Consider the following 22,259-nt stretch of genomic DNA (forward strand, 5'->3'; position numbering starts at 1 on the left):
CAAACACATCAGATTTACCATTTCCATGTCGCCCGCTGTCATTCAGAGCCTGGGGGTAAACGCGTAGTCTGCTGGGGGGGTCTCATTCAGATGGTCACAGATCACTCGGTTTCAATCAGATTTCTTTGCAAATAGGCTTGTTTTGTTCAGAAAAACCTAACGATTAATCCAGTATATATATATATATATATATATATATATATATATATATATATATATATATATTTTTTTTTTTATTTGATGTTCTAACAATCACAGAGAAGATTCAGATCCAATTATGTAAAATCATTGTGTATTAGTAGACAAGAGTTTTCCATCTTCACATTTTGAGCTGTCTACGGGCGTTCTGTTGCTTCTACCAAAACGTGGATGGTCTTGTTTTGATCAGTAGACTGTCTGGTTCCAGAATATGTCATAATTGTCAATATTTTCTGAGATTTTGTATTCCTACTCAGACCAGGTATCCCCCCACCCCCCCATTTCAGAATGCTGTGTGACTATGCTGTGCTGTGAGTCAGAGAAGCACATGGATTTGGTGCCCTTTTAAGGATACCAGAGGAGGTTATCAGCTTAAGGGGTTACATTTTGTTAAACAAAATTATTCCATGATTTATTTTTTTATTTCCAATTGTTTATTTGTTCTATGCTTTAATTTCAGAGTACATTGAGACATTAAACTGTGTAAATGTCTATAAAAACTGGAAAAATTTAGGCATTCTAAAACTTTTGACTGGTAGTGTGTATGTATATATATATATATATATATATATATATACAGCTCTGGAAAAAATCAGAAATCAATGTTAAGTGGTCTATTAATTTTTTTCAGAGCTATATATATATATATATATATATATATATATATATATATATATATATATATATATATATATATACACTCACCTAAAGGATTATTAGGAATACCTGTTCAATTTCTCATTAATGCAATTATCTAACCAACCAATCACATGGCAGTTGCTTCAATGCATTTAGGGGTGTGGTCCTGGTCAAGACAATCTCCTGAACGCCAAACTGAATGTCTGAATGGGAAAGAAAGGTGATTTAAGCAATTTTGAGCGTGGCATGGTTGTTGGTGCCAGACGGGCCGGTCTGAGTATTTCACAATCTGCTCAGTTACTGGGATTTTCACGCACAACCATTTCTAGGGTTTACAAAGAATGGTGTGAAAAGGGAAAAACATCCAGTATGCGGCAGTCCTGTGGGCGAAAATGCCTTGTTGATGCTAGAGGTCAGAGGAGAATGGGTCGACTGATTCAAGCTGATAGAAGAGCAACTTTGACTGAAATAACCACTCGTTACAACCGAGGTATGCAGCAAAGCATTTGTGAAGCCACAACACGTACAACCTTGAGGCGGATGGGCTACAACAGCAGAAGACCCCACCGGGTACCACTCATCTCCACTACAAATAGGAAAAAGAGGCTACAATTTGCACAAGCTCACCAAAATTGGACAGTTGAAGACTGGTCTGATGAGTCTCGATTTCTGTTGAGACATTCAGATGGTAGAGTCAGAATTTGGCGTAAACAGAATGAGAACATGGATCCATCATGCCTTGTTACCACTGTGCAGGCTGGTGGTGGTGGTGTAATGGTGTGGGGGATGTTTTCTTGGCACACTTTAGGCCCCTTTGTGCCAATTGGGCATCGTTTAAATGCCACGGCCTACCTGAGCATTGTTTCTGACCATGTCCATCCCTTTATGACCACCATGTACCCATCCTCTGATGGCTACTTCCAGCAGGATAATGCACCATGTCACAAAGGTCGAATCATTTCAAATTGGTTTCTTGAACATGACAATGAGTTCACTGTACTAAACTGGCCCCCACAGTCACCAGATCTCAACCCAATAGAGCATCTTTGGGATGTGGTGGAACGGGAGCTTCGTGCCCTGGATGTGCATCCCACAAATCTCCATCAACTGCAAGATGCTATCCTATCAATATGGGCCAACATTTCTAAAGAATGCTTTCAGCACCTTGTTGAATCAATGCCACGTAGAATTAAGGCAGTTCTGAAGGTGAAAGGGGGTCAAACACAGTATTAGTATGGTGTTCCTAATAATCCTTTAGGTGAGTGTATATATATATATATATATATATATATATATATATATTAAAATAGGGATGGAATTTCATATTTTGTGTCTATGTCTGTCAAGTTTATTTTCTGTGGGGTGTTATATTATTATTATTATCTCTGTAATGAACAATGGTCTGCAAGTGAAGTGTGTGTGCTTGTCTATGCGGTGCAGACTATACTGGACACGGCCCTATGGAGCACTGTTTCCTCCTGTCTGTCTGTCTGCCTCCCTGTGTGTCTGTCTGTATTGTTGTGGTCTGGTGAGGGTAGGCCTGCTGGGCAGGGCTGTGTTATACTGGGTAGGGCTGTGTTATGCTGGGCTGCGTGGCTGTGCTGGGCTGTGCTGGGTTGTGCTGTGCTTTTCTGTGTGCTTGTGCTTGGCTATGTGACTGTGCTGTCCTGTGTGACTGTGTTGTGTTGTACAGTGTGACGGTACTGTGCTGGGCTCTGACAGTGTGGCTGTGTTGTGTGTCTGTGCTGTGAGTCAGACTTCCTGCCTTTCCCCTCGCTTTCATGTTTCAGTTTCAGTTCTCTTGTGTGTTGGACATTGGCATTAAAACCAAACCAGTTACCTGCAAACAAAAGAAAGGGGAGCCTGGGGAGGGCTGCTGCAGCCTGCTCTGGGCTTGTGCTGTTTTATTTTTTTTATTTTTTTTTATTTTAACGTGATTGGTTCAGTTTTGTTTCCCACAAAATGTGTATTGAGGAAACCTTACAACCCACTGCTGTGTGTGTGTGTGTGTGTGTGTGTATGTTGTGTGTGTGTACATGAGTGAGTAATGCCTGGGTATTTGTGCATTTGTGTTTGCGTGTTGTGTGCATGTGTATTACTGTGTGAAACGTGTGTGTAAAGCATGAAGCATCTTTGCCCCCCTTGGCATTCCCCTGCTGATGCTGAACAGGGAGCCAGCATGGAGGCAGGTGTGTATATGTATTTAAATACCTAGCGCATAGGGGAGGTGTGTGATAATGATGGTGCGGCTTAAGGCAGCAAACAGATGTGGTTAATGGCAAAGCTACAGAGAGACAAAACGTCTCCTTTCCACTCCTGTGTGACATATAATATCTTTGAAGCCTGTGCTTGGGTGGCCCCGGATGAGTTTGATGTTGGACCAGTGGTGGCACACACCCAGTCTCCCCACACGGCCTGGAATAAGGTGTTCAGTGCTCCAACTCACGGCACAGGCCGTACAGCCAGGACCAGACAAGGTACGTGTGTCTTTCCTCTGCAATGCTTTATATTGTCCTCCAAATTACCTCTGGGACACACTGAAGAGGAGGAGAACATAGTGCCCATAGACACACACTGCTCACACACAAACACGCACAGACACAGACACACTGTTCACACACAAACACGCACAGACAGACACTGCTCACATGCACACACAGACACACTGCTCACACACAAACATGCACAGACACACACTGCTCACATTCACACACAAACACGCACAGACACACATGCAAACGCAGACACACACTTCTCACACACAAACACGTACAGACACATGCATGCAGACACACTGCTCACACACGTACACACAGAAACACACACACAGACACACTGCTCACACACAAACACGCAGAGACCCACACTGCTCACACACATGTACACACAGACACACTGCTCACACACATGTACACACAGACACACTGTTCACACACAAACACAGCCACACTGCTCAAACACAGCGACACACAGACACACTGCTCACACACAAACACAGCCACACACACAAACACGCACAGACACACACTGCTCACACATGTACACACAGACACACTGCTCACACACATGTACACACAGACACACTGCTCACACACAAACATGCACAGACACACACTGCTCACACACAAACATGCAGACACACTGCTCACACACAAACACGCACAGACCCACACTGCTCACACATGTACACACAGACACACTGCTCACACACATGTACACACAGACACACTGCTCACACACAAACATGCACAGACACACACTGCTCACACACAAACATGCAGACACACTGCTCACACACAAACACGCACAGACCCACACTGCTCACACAACGCACAGACACACTTCTCACACAAACAGGCAGACACAAAAACACACAAGCACAAAGACACACACTGCTCACACACTTGTACACACAGACACACTGCTCACACACATGCACACACAGACAGACACTGCTCACATGCACACACAGACACACTGCTCATACACAAACATGCACAGACACACACTGCTCACATTCACACACAAACACGCACAGACACACATGCAAACGCAGACACACACTTCTCACACACAAACACGTACAGACACATGCATGCAGACACACTGCTCACACACGTACACACAGAAACACACACACAGACACACAGACACACTGCTCACACACAAACACGCAGAGACCCACACTGCTCACACACATGTACACACAGACACACTGTTCACACACAAACACAGCCACACTGCTCAAACACAGCGACACACAGACACACTGCTCACACACAAACACAGCCACACACATGCACACACACACACAGTGCTCACACACAAACACGCACAGACACACACTGCTCACACATGTACACACAGACACACTGCTCACACACATGTACACACAGACACACTGTTCACACACAAACACAGCCACACTGCTCAAACACAGCGACACACAGACACACTGCTCACACACAAACACAGCCACACACATGCACACACACACACAGTGCTCACACACAAACACGCACAGACACACTCTGCTCACACATGTACACACAGACACACTGCTCACACACATGTACACACAGACACACACTGCTCACACACAAACATGCACAGACACACACTGCTCACACACAAACATGCAGACACACTGCTCACACACAAACACGCACAGACCCACACTGCTCACACATGTACACACAGACACACTGCTCACACACATGTACACACAGACACACTGCTCACACACAAACATGCACAGACACACACTGCTCACACACAAACATGCAGACACACTGCTCACACACAAACACGCACAGACCCACACTGCTCACACAACGCACAGACACACTTCTCACACAAACAGGCAGACACACAAAAACACACAAGCACAAAGACACACACTGCTCACACACTTGTACACACAGACACACTGCTCACACACATGCACACACAGACGCACGCTGCTCCCACAGACAGACTGTATCCACACCCTGCACTCCTGTGTTTGTGCCTTATGTCCTCCGCTCGCAGGATGAGAGAGCTGGCTGTCTCTCATCATTCAAAGAGAACGCAGGCAATAAGATCTCTGCACAGCAGTACACAGAGGTCCCCGACTCCCTGGAAGCACTGCTGCTATCAACTTTTTATTATTATTGTGATTAGGTTTTTCCTCTTGTTATTATTACTCTAGCGGCAGGCCGCAGTGGGCGGCACTGGGCAGAGCTGTGTGCACTATCCTCCCTTTAATGGCCAGCATCCCACCTTGCCTGAGTGTCGCTGAGGAGACGAGGAACAGCAGGGAGTCAGAGCAGATATTCTAGAATCTGCCACTGTGGCTGCTATTATAATGTAGAGCAACAGCAACAGTCTGTGGTGTGCATGTATGTATCTATTTATATATATACTGTATATATATTCTCATATTTTTATATCTGTGTGTTTGTGTGTCAATATACATATGCACTTACACACATTTCAGGCAGCTGTTTAATTTGGCTGGAAAAATCACTGTGATGCACCTCTGACACTGAGCCACTTTGCTAAAGAAGACTAAGGCACAATAACCCTGACAGTGTGCTGTAAACACTGGCACCGGGACAAACATCGGCACCATGGCACAGTGTGTCATGGGGGCTGACAGAACAGGTTGCTCCTGCCAGCAGACGCACAGGATGATGCAATGTGTTGAAACCCCCCCCCCCCAACCCACGCACATATAACGTCCCTCCCACCCGGTGCACGGTAAACTTCCCTTTGCGATTTGCATCTTCACGTCTCTGAGCACAGCACACAAACACAAACAACTGCACAGTGAGACGTTTTAATAACGAGGAGAGCAGGCGATACAAATTAAAACCAAAAAGCATTCAACTTGTCATCAGTTTGAGCACTAGAGATCCACATATTGTGTGTTTCCTCTGATATATGTATATGAAAGCAATAACTATTTTTTTGGGGGGGTGGGGTTCTCAGTCTCTGTACTCGCACACATTGAACAGAAAATGCACTATGTTGTTACACATCAAATACTCAGGTCTGGCAATGCTTTTCAGTTGAAGAAAACAATCCTGACGGTTCTGTATCCGGCTTTCTGCTCAGTCAAGGGAGGCTCTTGAATTATTATTTTTATAATTTGTTAATTTTGTTGAGATTATTGTTTTTTAATGTATCTTTTCTTGCAAAGATAACACGCGAGTAAACAAACAAAAGAGCTTTCATGCAGTAAAATTGTGAAGGACTTGCAGAGAGCAAGTGAAATCCACACTCTACTGTAAATAAACAAACAAACCACACAGACGTAACTGTGACTTTTTAAATGAGACAAGTGGGGGGGTGGGGGGTTATTTTTCATTTTCCACTTCATCCATTCAAGGTTCTTGTCAGTACAATCAGCGGCAGTTTATATATATTTTTTCGAACAATCAGATAACACTCAACAGTGTGAACAGCAGCAGTGACCACAGGGTTCAAGAGTCCATCCTCGTGCTGAGCTGCTGCTGAGGGTTGTGTTAGTAAAGCCCTTGGAGTGGCTGTTGTCAACCAGAGCCATGAACTGCTCTGCGATGCTGTGACCATGAGATGAGCCTTATCTCAGTGTGTCAAAGACTAAAACCAGACTCCAGTAAACACCATCGATTTCCTATTACACAGCCTTGACCCCTATATTTTGTATATATACACACATATAATATATACTTATTCACACACACATATACATACAAAATTGCTTGCAATATATTTTGAAACTAAAACTATAATTATTATCATTGTTAATTGATTTGGCACTGAAAAAATAAAGCATTGGCTAAACTGTTGGGACAGACAGCTGTAACAAGAGTGGGCAGTCAGACACATATCACAGCACAGCACAGTACAGTTTTCCTCTTCAGCAGGAGAAGTGCAAAGTGTTTGCCTTCACAGCAGGGGGGTGTCCCAGGTTCGAGTCCCCTCTGAAATGGGGGATCTGTCCAACAGGGCTGTGTGTCTCTGTTTCGAGAGCCCAGCTGTTTGTCCCTGTGCTCTGAGGCCAAGTCCTGGAGTCTGATGGGAAGGGACCCTTCCCAGTTTGTTAATGAGGCCCGAGTGATGCCCAGTGTGAGTTTTTCTTGTTGTTGTTTTTTCCAGTTTTCTTGTTTTTTCTGAGCGCAGCTGTTTGTTGTCTCTGTTGATCAATGTGCAGCCGAGGATGATTGCAGTTCTCCCAGCTTAATGCCATAATTCACCCTCAGCTGAATCCAGGGCAGTTTGGTGGAGTGGAGTGGGGAAGGGTAGGCGGTCATGGAGAGGTCAGGTAGCGGTCAAATGGGTGTCAGACATACCCAGTGAGATCATAGCCGGTGGGGCTGCGTTTGCTGTGGCCCTGCGGTGGGGGGTGGTGGCTCTGGGTGGACTGGCTGCCCCTGCTCTCATCACTGTGGCTCGGGGGGTGTGGATTGGGGTGGGGTTGGGTTCGGGTTTGGCTCTGGCCCTTGCTGACAGCGTCTGGTTTGGCATGAGCCAGCGGGTTCCGGAACGTCATAGCATGGGATTGGGAGTGGGCATGGGTGTGGGGGCCACGCTCTGGGTCAGGGTATGGGTAAGGGTAAGGGTACCCCTGTCCACGCCTGTGCCCCCCCCTTCTCCTTTCCCCCTCCCCCCCACAGCAGGACAAGCACAGCACCCCCCCGCCCAGCATGGAGGTCAGCGCAGCGGCCATGCCCACGTAGAGGCACTCGCCCAGCTCAAACTTGTAGCTGGATGGCACGCTGGGATTGTAAAACAGCTGCACCACCTCGTGAGTCGTCCAGGCCACTGGGATCAGGCACAGGAAGCCCGCCATCAGGAAGCAGCCACCACCGGCCCCGGCCACCCGCGGCTTCAAAGGTGCCCCCTCCAGGCAGACAGTGCACTGCATCCCCAGGCAGGCCACGGCGCAGCCCAAGGTGGACAGGACGCAGGACAGCACCATCAGGGCCCTTGCGGCCTGCAGGTCGGACGGCAGGGCCAGCAGAGAGTTATAGGTCTCACACTGGAAGCTGCCAGTGCTGTAGTAAGCACACTCCATCCATAGCCCCTTCATGTAGCCCACCGCTGTGATGATGTTGGAGCCGATGAAGGCCGTGGTTCGCCAGTTGGGCAGCAATGTGGACACCAGCGTGCCCAGCAGCCCCAGCAGCCCCAGCAGGAAACCCAGCAGCTCCAGCCCCGGAGAACCCATGACTCCCCCTTCTCCTGCTTCACCCGCTGCTGGCTGTACACTCTGAAACTGCTGCTCCTGCTGCTTCTGACACTGACACACTCACTGAAATGCACCGTCCCTTACTCACACACTCACTCACTGAATCGCTCACTCTCTCATTGACAAACAATCGCTCCCTGCAAAGGCCCAGAGTCACACTCACATTCGCTGACACACAGTCCCACACGCACTGACTGACTGGTTGTGTCTGTTTGTCTGATGGCAATGTTGGCCGGCGCTGTCCAGGCAGCTTCCCTCCCTCCCTCCCTCTCTCTCTCTCTCTGTTGGAAAGACAGGCTCAGTGTCTCCGTGTCCGTCTTCTTCTTGGGTTCTGTCCTGCTCCCTCTCCCTCTCTCGCTCTCGTCCCCAAGTGCTCGCTGTGCCCCTGGTCTCCCGAGTCGCTCTATAAATACAGACACACAGTGGGCAGGTTAAACATTCACTCCCTCCTCAGCCCGACCTTGGGTTCAAACTGGGAAACTGGGGAGCGAACATACTGCCCACCTCTGGACAGACAGTGCTATTACAGGGAGGGGGGGGGGGAGGGGAGAGAGGGAGAGGTGTGTTAAGCAGAAAACATTGGGATAACATGAAAACACGATCCTGAATGTTTATGAAACTTAACTCTCGACCTTAACTCCCCCCCGGGCCTGCCTGTTATCTGTCCACGACCTCTGATCGATAAACCAACTTTGTAAATATTCAACCAGATGGGAGGGGTGGTGAGTCTGTGACTCTGGCTGTCCCTCCACAGCACCGCCCTCCTTCCCAGCTGCCCCTGGCTCTGCACTGCCCAGGACTGAGCTCCTGTTACCTTCTTAGTCCTGTTCTGCTCTGACCCTCGCAACTCATGTGCTGGCCGCCAACTTAAAAAGCTTGATATGGCAGGGACTGAAATGACAGATAGTTCACCCCCCTGTTCTACATTAATAAATTGGCTAATTGACTAATCGGTTAATTGCTTCTTTCACAGGAATGGAGCAGAGCATGGTAGGGTGGAGCATGGCAGGGCGGGGTGAGGTCGGGTGGAAGTGGCAGGCGGAGCAGGGTGTGGCAGAGAGGTGTGGTGTGGGGCGGGGTGGAATAGACCTGGCCCTCCTGTCCTGGCCCTGAAGGTAGCCATTACAGGGTATAGCACCATAAACATGCCCACTAATATCTCCCTCTCACAAGTGTCCAGCACAATGCATTTCAGTCATCTTTCTGTCTTTGTGTATCAAAAACCAGGGGGCATTGCCTGTGCTGTGGTCTTGCTCCTGGTACACCCTGGCCCTCCACTTGTGGGTGCCTCCCTGTGAGAGAGAAGCAGGCTGAACTTTGGGGGGATTCCAGGAAAATGAGCAAGAAACATCAAGGCCGGAGATCAATTTTTGCAGATAGAAGGGAGACGGGAGGTTTTCTTACCCAACAGTTTCTCCACTGCCAGCATGTGCTGCACCCCTTCCCCACCCCACCCCCACAGCCCTGAGACCTGACACCCCCTCCCCTGTTCAAACCAGATAGCACATCAGGGCAGGAACGAGGGGCTGGTATACACCCCCCAGTCACAAAGGGGAGACAAGGCAAGGGTTCAAGGCATAGAGGATAGTAAGAGAGAGACAGAAGCAGAATCAACAAAAGATGGAGGGAGAAGAGGAAGTAAACAAATGGAAAGAAAGGGAGAGAGAGAAGGAGAGAAGGTGGCATGCTCAGTAATCTGTTAATGAGGCTTACTGTTTGGGTGCCAAGAGACCCGCACTCACCGTCCCTGGATGTGGCCTCCTGGAGCAGGGTGACGGATAGACAGGCGGACAGATTGACAGCAACCCACCAGCGCAGAGAGACACACAGACACACAGACAGTAGCCCAGGCCAGCCCTCCAGCAGGGGGCAGTGCAGAACATCCAGTGCAGACTATCAGGCAGTCACTGTTCTCTAGAGCATGTCTGAGGTCTTGGCACACACACCCCTCCTCCTCCCTCTCCTCCTCCTCCCCCTCCTTCAGATCACTCCTTCACCTCTGCCCTAATCTTTTCTCACATGTTTAGGAACAGAGTAATGAGATTATTGCCTAATCTGGGCCTGCTTTCACTGAATTGGTCTCTGAGCAGCATGCAGGAAGCCTGCAGACAAGCCATACCACAGACTGACTGCGCTGCAGCACACATTACTGCAATGCACTCTATTGCACTGCACTGTGCTCTCAGGTACAGTCCTGTACTGCCGTGCGCTGCTTTGTTCTGTTTTTCACTGCTCTGTGCTGTCTCATCCTATTGCATACTATCCTATCTCCTCCTGCACTGTCCAGTCCATAAGAAGTGTTCAACGCCAAGGTGGAAGTAGTAGATACACTCCAGATTGTCTGGTTTGTATGAAATCTAAAAAGTTACAATTTCCCTCGTTGCAGATGTTTCTCAATTTCCACAATACATACTTCAATGTCTACTTCTAGATGTTGTGCACTAGGAAAGGTTACATGGAATTTTGAACTGTGTTTTCTCATGCTTTCTGAAAGTGTGATTGTATTTTAAGATTGGTGTGATATAGCACACAAAACATTGTGCCTTATCTCTTTGACATGAGGCTATGGGGGCTGTACAAGGTGCTGCTGGAGAGTGGTTGCTACTGCCAACCGCCCAGTTCAGCAACTTCCTGCCCACCTGCCTGACCACAGTGTCACCAAGTGCCTTCTGCCACATCACACCACCCTTGGCTGCAGCGCTGAGAGTGGACACTGGACACTGCACACTGCACATGACATGCCTGACACCCTGGACGCTGTGAATCAGGAGCAGTGTGTCCATCAGGGCCAGAGTGCCTGTCTGAGTCAGATTCTTATTTAGCTTTTTAGTTTTTAGGGGGTGGTCCTTCCTGTGTGGCTTACACAATGTTCTTACCAAGAGATACTAGTCAATATTAATGATTCAATATTATGATTATTATTAAGTAATTGATTAATTTAAGTTACTTTTTAGGAGACCCGGTTCGGACCTCTTGAGGACCAAAGTTGACCACGTTTGTTTCAGTGTATTTTTAATTGCTTTAATTTATTGTCCATTTTTGTTGAATCAATCAATCGATTTTAATTTGTACAGCACCCTTCGCATGGTAGCTGCAGAGCGCTTTACAGAGTGATAAACATACTAGTTTAACAGTTAAAATTCACAAAACTCAAGTAAACCAACATAAAATAAACCAACATTAAATAAACCATTAGGCACAGAGGAGAGAAAACAAAAACTCCTCTGGATGTCAGATTGTTATAGGAGAAAATAAATCTCTGAGGGTTCACGGTGTAAGGCCTAGGCCTAATGGTTGCCTTCCCTCCAGGCAGTATAGTTGTTACAGCAGCAAGGAGATCAAAAAGTTCTTAAATGGTGCTGCTGGCTGTGGTCTTCCATGTGGTGGGGGCCTCTTGCCAGCCCTTGGGGGGAGGGGTATCAACATCAACAGCCCTTGGGTGGCGATGATGGCTCGTCAGACATTGGGGTGTGGGTACAACCTTAGCCATCCGTGGTGCGGTGTCTCTAGGGTGCACAGTTACTATTCATTTGCTGAATTTAACAGTACTTAGTAACACTCCCTTTGGCAGAAATCACAGCTTCCAAACATTTCTTGTAGACAGCTAACAGTCTTTCTGTTATTTCATTAGGATTGTTTTCCCACTCTTCCTTGCAGACCGCTTCTAGTTAAGAAATATTCTTAGGTCATCTTGTATGCACTGCATGTTTGAGATCTAACCACTACTCCCGTGCCAGCAAAGCCTTCCTGCAGGTCCTTGGCAGGGATATGGGGATTTTGTTTTGCATTCCTGACCAGTCCACCAGCAGTTATATCAGGGATTTTACTTGGTCTTGAGGATCTTATCTTGACTTCAACAATTCCCTTTAACTTCCATTTCTTAATGACATTGCAGATAGTGGAGATTTCAAGCAGGAAGCGTCTAGATATCTTTTTATAGCCTTCCCCTGCTTTGTAAGAGTCAATTATCTTTATTTTCTGATCCTCAGTTAGCTGCTTAGAGGAGCCCATGGTTGCTGAGTGTAAGCACAACACCCCGAGAGGTTCAAAGAGTCAGATAATTTATTAAACTCTGGAATGTTCATCACCTTATTTAGATTAAGGCCTAACGAGTCAATTAAATTCTGAGACATTACATACTGATAGGGTGCCCAAACCTTTGCACATGCCACATTTACTGTTTTATTTTTTCAGTATGTTAAATTCAGCAAATAAATAGTAACTGCACATTAAAATGTCCAGAAATATGTGAAGTTTGTGTTAACTTCTTTTAACTTAGAAAATCAACAAAAAATGTAATTTGGCCAGGAGTGCCCAATATTTTGCATACAACTGTAGCTCTATTTGTCCAATGTTTCTAAACTGAAGGAGGGAAGATCTCGACACATTCTGAATGTGTGATTCGCAGGATAGGTTAAGGTCACAGAAGACACCCAGGATTCGTGCCATTTCCTTAGGGATGTATGAGTGTGCAATTGGTTTGCAACTTCTTTCTCTAAAACATTAGAAAGAATTTTAAATAAATTGGTAGTGTTTGAGTGAATTAGGGTCAGCACTGGATTTCTTAAGAAGTGGTTTAACTACAGCAATTTTAAAGGTGTTAATAATATTGTGTATTAGGTGAATAATTAATGGGTGAGATTTCTTTAGCAAATTAGTGGGTATAGGGCCTAATGCGAAGGTTGTAGTTTTCATTTTAGTAATTAAAGAGACTAATTCTTGGTGATTTACTGCATTAAATGAGTCCAAGGTTGGCAGGGACTGAGAAGGACTGCATGCATCAGTAATAGTATTTGTGTATGTTTCCAATTCTATCTGTTCTAATGCCAGCAACTTTACTATTGAAATTATCCATAAAGTCCTCTAAATTTTGTAGTTCTCCATTTACGTTCATATCTACAGCAATCTGTTTTAAGTGAGTGAGTGAGCTCGTTAAACCATGGTGAGTGTTTCTTTGGTTTAATTACTCTGGTCCTTAATGGAGCTACTGTATCTAAAACAGTGCTTAGAGTATTGTTGAAGTTATATCTACAGATCCTGTTTTGATAAAGCTAGCAGTAGGCAACAGAGTAGTACATGTATTAATAGCAGTTGCATTTAGGCAACGAGATTTTATGTTCCTCTCCTGTGAGTGTGTTGCTACTGCAAGCAGCTCACATGTAATATGGCAGTGATCAGAAATTGTCAAGTTTTGGGGTGATATTATTAAGTTATGAATATCTACCTCACTGGTAATAACTAAATTTAGTGTTTTATTGTGACGATGTGTGGGTCCTGACACATGCTGAGTAAAGCCTGTAGACTCCAATAAGGACCAGAAACTAGCAGTAAGGGGTCCTAATATCAGTATGCATGTTAAAGGCCCCCAAACTAATGAGTTTATAATAGTTTATGGCTAAGTTAGATGAGAGCTCTCTAAATGTGGTCATAAAAGACCCAGAAAGGAAGGGATATATCCAAGCCTAGAAAAAAATAATTTGAATAGTATAATTATTCATTTTATTGGTGTTAAATGTAATTTCAGGACTATGTAGTTTATGCATTTTTCCCTTTTTTTATTGTTTCTCAAACGAGTTGTGTTTTGCTTTTAAATGAAACTGTAAGAGGACAACCTGGTGTGTTCACAACTCTGATTGTAACCCTGTGTTTAAATGGAAGGGCTCTACCACGCCATGTTAGTAGAGGAGGGCTGGGAGATCTTTATATGGCTTCCCTGGGTGTCACTGCCCCCTAGTGTGTGTGCCGTGTATTTACCTGGTTTAAGTTTAGCACACTTAAGATGTTGGCATAGCAGTTGTATTGACTTTTGGTCTTTGATTGATTTTGAAGCATTTATTTGCATTTGTCTTTTTTTTCTCTTGAAGCACATTTCCCCAGGGGGGGTGGATCCGAGGGAGAGTGCATTAATCCTGTTCTGGCGTTTTCCTTTTGTAGAAAAGCCACTGTAGAGCATAATTGCTGTGAGTTTGTACCTATGCACATGTAAAAGAATCAAACCATTTTATTTTTGGATCTTTGAAAAAGATTTCACCTGGCCTATTTTTCCTCAGGGCTCAGAACCGTCGCTGAGTCCAGGGATCCTCTGTATCTTTGTCACCTGCTACTCTCTGTTTTAATACATTATCTAATAAACATCTTATTGATTCACTGTGGTCCTGTGTATTCCTTACATATCTGATTCCTTCCAGTGGTGACTGAGAGATGAGTGTGAACAGAACCCAGTCCTGCTCTCCTCAGTGACAGTGGACTGTTTTCTACTAAACCAGGGGTTCACATCCTCATCCTGGAGGACCCCCTACCCTGCTGGTTTTTGTTCCAATTGAGCTTTCAATTACTTAATTGAACCCTAATTGAAGTAACAAGATGCTTAGATTTGACTTTTTAAATTGTGTAATAAAATAGTTGGTTCTTCATACAATTCTAAACTTAACTTAAAACCCCTACTGTTTAAAACAATGAAAGGGCTCTGATTTGGGAAATTATTAGTTAAATTAAAGGTTCGCTAAAATAACTGAGAGCTTGGTTGGAACAAAAACTATCAGGTTAGGGGGTCCTCCAGGAACCACTGTACTAAACCCTTCTCTCTGTATATTTTCTCACTTGTTTCTATACCATGAGATTGTCCAGTACCTGCTCACAGTGCTGTCCACAGAAGAACAGCAGCAGTGTGGAGTAGTGGTTATTGGTAGTGCTTCAATCCCATGTGGGGGATGTTGCTGCTATACCCTCAAGCAAGGTGTTTTACCTGTATAATCTCAGCTGTATAAATTGGTAATTGTATGTAAAGATAATGTGATATATTGTAACAATCATAAGTCACTCTTTATAGGGTTGTTTGCTAACAAATATATAGTAGTTATAATACTTGAATTGGGGTTATTTTCTTTAAATCCCATTTCTTGTGTGTTGGCTTTTTTTTTTTCAAATGCATATAATTCATTTTATGCTACTATACCTATTCATCTTCATGTAGTAGCTGTGCTGTGTTGTACAGTGTGTGTGTAGGAACTTTGTGGGAATCCCATTCCCATCCAAGAGGTGCTGCAGGTCTCTCCTGGAGGCGTGAGTCTAACAAGGTGTGAGGGAGAGGCTGGGGCTCACTAACACCTCTCCCCCACACTCAAGCCCAGTCTAGAGTGTGCCTGTGGAGGTGTGAGCCCGCGTGTGTCAAACACATACACAGTAACACCTCTCTACCAGGGGGAGAGGCGTGAGCTGCAGCCTGGAGGGAGAGCCCCTGTGTCATGCCCCAGCACCCAGCCCACACCCCACCGGAACCAGCCACCACCAAACTACCCCACCCTGACCCCCAGTCCGAGGTCACGTACACTGCACTGTGTTGGGATTACTTCTCCATTTAAGAGCTGAAGCTGCTTATTATGATTATCAGTATTATCCTTCTCTTATTACTAATCTATTGGCAGATGCCCTTAGTCAGGGTGACTTACAGGTTACACAGGGGTCTCAAACTCAATTCCTGGAGGGCCATGTGTATGCTGGTTTTCGTTCCAACCGAGTCCTCAGTTACTTAATTTGTCCAATTAATTTTTCTATTTGACATATTTAAAAAATATATTGCGAGGTATTTTACGGTTGATGGTCTAAAAGTGCATTTGATTCATGGTACATATTACTTATAAAATATCCTGGGGCCTGGATAGGTGTTTAAATGTGTCTAGCTAATTAAACAATTAGACCAATTAAGTAATGGAGGACTCGGTTGGAACGAAAAACCAGCATACACATGACCCTCCAGGAATTGAGTCTGAGACCCCTGGGTTACAGGTTCTCTTTTTTCTTCACTTTGAGGGCAAATTACAAGGTTTTACAATTGTTCAGATACAGTGCTTCATATACGCACAGTGGGAAAGTGATACAAAGCTATCCAATTTTAGTATTGATGAGCCTATTCATGGTAATAATTCTGGGTGACATACATTACTGTTTGTATCATGGAAGTATTATTATTATTATTATTATTATTATTATTATTTATTTTTTAGCAGATGTCCTTATCCAGAGCATTACTGTTGGGGTAAAATTGCCCCCTATGTATTGTATATAACCACTGTATAATACTCTGCATGTTGGGAGAACAGAGGTCAAGGATTTTTATATAACATATTCATATACTAACTGTTATAATTAATAATTATAATGGGATAATTAAGTTTGGTAGGCATATTGATTATTTAACCTGCTGTAACCATGTAACTCATTGTATTGTATTCTTATTGTAGGATTAGCCTTTAACAGAAGTTGCAGAGTTAACATTGTCATATCTCACTGGAAACGTTGCCGTGGCAAGGGGGGCTGAAATTTGTCATTGTTGCAGAAATAACATAAATAACATACTCGTGCATAACTATTTCTGTGAAAGTCTAGACACTTGAACCCACGGCCGTCCCCTCACCTCTATTTTGGAAATGTCAAACCACAATCTCTCTACACTCACCTAAAGGATTATTAGGAACACCATACTAATACTGTGTTTGACCCCCTTACGCCTTCAGAACTGCCTTAATTCTACGTGGCATTGATTCAACAAGGTGCTGAAAGCATTCTTTAGAAATGTTGGCCCATATTGATAGGATAGCATCTTGCAGTTGATGGAGATTTGTGGGATGCACATCCAGGGCACGAAGCTCCCGTTCCACCACATCCCAAAGATGCTCTATTGGGTTGAGATCTGGTGACTGTGGGGGCCAGTTTAGTACAGTGAACTCATTGTCATGTTCAAGAAACCAATTTGAAATGATTCGACCTTTGTGACATGGTGCATTATCCTGCTGGAAGTAGCCATCAGAGGATGGGTACATGGTGGTCATAAAGGGATGGACATGGTCAGAAACAATGCTCAGGTAGGCCGTGGCATTTAAACGATGCCCAATTGGCACTAAGGGGCCTAAAGTGTGCCAAGAAAACATCCCCCACACCATTACACCACCACCAGCAGCCTGCACAGTGGTAACAAGGCATGATGGATCCATGTTCTCATTCTGTTTACGCCAAATTCTGACTCTACCATCTGAATGTCTCAACAGAAATCGAGACTCATCAGACCAGGCAACATTTTTCCAGTCTTCAACTGTCCAATTTTGGTGAGCTTGTGCAAATTGTAGCCTCTTTTTCCTATTTGTAGTGGAGATGAGTGGTACCCGGTGGGGTCTTCTGCTGTTGTAGCCCATCCGCCTCAAGGTTGTACGTGTTGTGGCTTCACAAATGCTTTGCTGCATACCTCGGTTGTAACGAGTGGTTATTTCAGTCAAAGTTGCTCTTCTATCAGCTTGAATCAGTCGGCCCATTCTCCTCTGACCTCTAGCATCAACAAGGCATTTTCGCCCACAGGACTGCCGCATACTGGATGTTTTTCCCTTTTCACACCATTCTTTGTAAACCCTAGAAATGGTTGTGCGTGAAAATCCCAGTAACTGAGCAGAAATACTCAGACCGGCCCGTCTGGCACCAACAACCATGCCACGCTCAAAATTGCTTAAATCACCTTTCTTTCCCATTCAGACATTCAGTTTGGAGTTCAGGAGATTGTCTTGACCAGGACCACACCCCTAAATGCATTGAAGCAACTGCCATGTGATTGGTTGGTTAGATAATTGCATTAATGAGAAATTGAACAGGTGTTCCTAATAATCCTTTAGGTGAGTGTATATTTATATTATATTTTGAGGAACAACTCAGAGCTGACAACATAAACAATATACATGCTGCTCTTCAGACAAACCAGCATTAGAGTCCCACGTCATCTACTGCTAGGCAAACCGTGCAGACATGTCAACTGAAACTCTCGAGTGTGTTAGGGGTTATGATATCGGACACATTCCATGTCTGCCTAGCAACTTAATCTGTAATATGTCCTGCCCTGAAACGGACTTCTGACATGTATAAATCTGTGTGCTGCGGCAGAAATAAACAGAAGACAAACGATCTGGCATTGTGTCGGTGACTTTTTTCTTCCCGACCTCGTCTCCTGCGGAGGATCTACCATCCTGCACTGATGGCACTGGGTTATCCTAGTCCAGGGGTTATCCTAGTCCAGGGAACCTGAAGGGTTTACTTCTGGTGAAGTGGTTGTACCTTAACAATTACAAAGTGAAAAAATACAGTACAGTTCAAAACATGACGCAATTTACACAAGTGTATAGGAAGATATACAGTAAACAATACAAGTCCTACATCCTAGATTATAAAAGTGCAGACAAGATGCAAAGTCATTGTTAAGAGCTAAGGGAAAGGGGGCATAGGGGAAATCAAAATAAACAACACGAGTACAAGTAATGCAAAGTATGGAAGTAAGGATTATTTGTCTATTTGTGATTTTCTTTTGTTTGAAAATAGTCAGCTGGACCCTACTGAGAGCTGGAAAGAGAAGGAGACAGTGTCAGGGCTGGAGAAAAAGGCTTTGAAAGCCCACTGTGAGTTTGTATGTTTCTTTTGTGTCTGAGGCGCAAGTCTCCAAACCGAGTGGAATCCTGCCTGAGACTTGCTGCTTTTCTCAGTCAAATGTATTATTTTTCGTTTCCCGGTCACCAGAAGGAACTTTTTATTCATAATCCTAAATCTGGTGACCTTTGTTATTGGCGTGGTCAGACAATGTGATGGCCAGACCCATCACAAAGTGGGAGAGGGTATTTCTCAGCCCCGTCATTGTGTCAGTATAGGTCAAGGGGGCGGCTAGACCAGTCTCACTCAATCACCCATCACTGGACGCCTTTGAACAGAGGGATATCATGACCAACTAAGCCCACCAACTGGCTCAATAAAGGAATCTAATGATGTGGAGAGAGGAAATCCCAGAAGGCACTGCGGCTCTCCTGGACCTGACCAGCCCTGTCCTGTGGTGGGTGCTGTGCTAGGCCGCAGGGCGTTAAGTTTGGGCAATGGCTGGCTAGAGTGGGCACTGCCTGCCTGCAGTCCCAACAGAAACTGTACCACTGTACTACCCAGTCTGCACCTATATATATAGTACTTTTTGCATCCATATGTATTTAACTATCTGTCTAACTATCCCTCTGAATCTATCATCTATCATCATCAATTCAAATTCTATCTGAATACACAGAGGGGGGATGAAGTGAAATTCCTATCTCAGTAGGGTCCCTGTTGTTGGTGAGGGGAGAGGTGGGGGGGTTGTTATTACAGATCTCTGCGCTTCGACAGGCAACATATGTGAAAGCCCCCCCACGGCAAACGAGCAAACAAACCGACAGTGGCGCTGTTTTCGCAGGCTCCAGGCTCCGAGCGCGCACATTTGCACACGTCTGTCAGAGAGAGAGGCGCTATATTACACACGCCGCATGCGCGCCGGCATCTGGAGAAACAGAGATTACGAGATTAAAAAATTAGAAAATAAAGTACTCTCTGACATCTGTGTTGCAGACTCCAAATGTTTTTTCCTTAACTGCCCTGTGACGTTTTCAAAATAAGATTTGCGAGACAGACTGGCAGATACATATTTATTTTCCTCGTCTGTTCTATGTTTATTTTTAATTGAATTATACAAATTCCAATCATAAAGTAAAACAAATAATAATACATTCACAATCCGAAATATTGACAGCGGAATATGTAGGCCTACACAAAAGTCGGAATGCGTTTTATTGCAACAGTATGTGTCACTTTGGGTGGTAAATATTGTGCTAATGTTCTGCACAGATGCGCTGTAAAAACGCTTATATACAGTTATATATTCTAGCATGTTTAAAATACATAGTTTTTACATTGGAACACTGTGCTCAGAATTTTAAATCAACTTTGATACTGTCCGATTAATAGAGATGATACAATTAATACTACTAGTAATTTATTATCCAGGGTAAGGTAAACTTTTCGCAAAAATACAAATTTAATTAAAATAAAAAATACAAGAAGTGCAAAATACATATACAGCATCAGTCCTATTTAAGCTAAAATCAGGTACATAATGTTGTTCAGTGGTTACACTATACGTGTGTACATTGGGCTAGGAGCATATACGTAATTGCCAATTGGGTAGTTATATATAGGCAACAGTATGGCGATGAATAGTGCACGATTTGATACATAATCAGTACATTTCAGTTGTGAAGTGATAGAGAAAGAGCGAGAGCTGCATGCTATAATGGGGTATAACTAAATACATACATACATACATACATACATACATACATACATACATACCTGAATAGCCTATATAAACATTCTGTAAAGTTATTCTTCTGGTCCCACTGTTTTGGTTATTGGCGGGGTGAGGGGACCCGAGAGCTCCAGTTTATACGTGATTAATTGTCTTTAAAAGGCATTTGCGTGTCTGTGGGAATTAATGGCCGTGCCAATTGGTGAACCACAGTCAGTCCTTTTGTGCCGTTTGTGTCAGTTTGCTGCAGACGGGGGGGCGGTGAGCAGAGGACGGGAGAGCAGAGGGGGCTGGAGGGGGAGCCCAGCAGCCCCATTGCAAACGCAGGACAGTCCATCGACATCCCATTACAGCCTCATTACAGAGCCACACCGACCCGGGCCCTCACACCTCTCCGCAAACACGGGCTGCGACGCGTGCAATCTGCCCCAGAGCCGCAATGGAGACTGCGCCACTGCCTGGTCCTTGTTATTTGTCCTTTGTGTTCAAATCGCCTAGCTCGATACACTCGTTCACAAATAGATGCCATGCTAGGTGTCACATTTTATTATTATTATTATTATTATTATTATTATTATTATAGAACGTACAACCATGCAATAACAAATACAATACAAGACAAATCTCACCCGTACCATGAAACATAACGTGTGTATAGTTTAATATATATTTTAAAGATGATTGTGTTTTTTTTGTGTAGGCCTATTTCTATGTGTTTGTTGTACGTGTGATGCTAATGACTGAGATTGCTGCTTTCTCAGTAAATCGTGTTATTTGTCAGCCCCGGGGCACCAGAAGATTTTAATGATCCTAAACATCATGATCATCTTTTGTTTGTTGTTATCACCGTGATCACATACGCCAATCAGACAATGGGAGCTCGTTTTGCTGTGCTAGTAGAGATAAACCAGAGCGATGCACAGAAAACACAAATAAATCACTGAATGAATAAATCAACAACCAATCGCACCTTTCTGGTCAAATATAGACAGTGCATTATGATATTTAAAACAATTGTACATATTTCATTATATGGGCCTATATATATTGTGTCTTTCAGAGATCAATGCTATTATGATTGTATTATGATTATTCAGCAATAGTAGACTATAATGGGTGTCCCTATTTGGTCTCTGGGGGAGTAGACAGAGAGTGTATTAAGCAGGGGCGAGGCTTTCCCGTTGTCCGCCTCTGGGCTGGAAAGTAATTTTGTGCCTTAATTACCCCAACTCCCCCCTTCCCTCCTGCGCTCTTGCCCCCCGCCGCTTTTCTCGCAGATGGTGTCCGACTTTCCCCCTCTGTGTTTTCTTTGCTCGCCTCGCTGGTACCAAATTTCTCACCCCCCGGCTGTGGCGCTCTGTTTATCCAACTGGGACAGTCCTGACACCAAAATGCACAGCAGCACCCCCCCCCCCCCCATCTTTTGGCAGCGGTACGCACCCCCCCTTAACCTCCTCCTCCTTCTCCTTCTCCTCCACCCCCCTCTCTTTTATTTGCTGAAGAGCTTTATAAGCCGGGGCAGAGATGCACCTCCGCAGACGCACACAGGAGTGAACTTTGTCAAGTGAAGCGAAC

The 22,259-nt window shown here is 44.7% G+C and overlaps 1 protein-coding gene and 1 long non-coding RNA gene across 2 annotated transcripts; one reads left to right on the top strand and one right to left on the bottom strand.

The window, feature by feature from the left end:
* Positions 1-1,163: 1,163 nt before the first annotated feature.
* On the top strand, positions 1,164-5,765 carry LOC136760044 (uncharacterized). Its single transcript, XR_010820143.1, has 2 exons — positions 1,164-3,314; positions 5,528-5,765. It is a non-coding gene; the product is annotated as an uncharacterized LOC136760044 (long non-coding RNA).
* Positions 5,766-6,143: 378 nt separating this feature from the next.
* Positions 6,144-8,814, bottom strand: cldn2 (claudin 2). Its single transcript, XM_066715279.1, has one exon. It carries the CDS (start codon positions 8,531-8,533, stop codon positions 7,646-7,648), a length of 888 nt encoding a protein of 295 aa, XP_066571376.1. The 5' UTR covers positions 8,534-8,814; the 3' UTR covers positions 6,144-7,645.
* Between the last annotated feature and the right edge of the window lie 13,445 nt (positions 8,815-22,259).

The sequence above is a fragment of the Amia ocellicauda genome, chromosome 10, assembly GCF_036373705.1.
Source record: "Amia ocellicauda isolate fAmiCal2 chromosome 10, fAmiCal2.hap1, whole genome shotgun sequence".
Classification (NCBI taxonomy): Eukaryota; Metazoa; Chordata; class Actinopteri; order Amiiformes; family Amiidae; genus Amia; species Amia ocellicauda.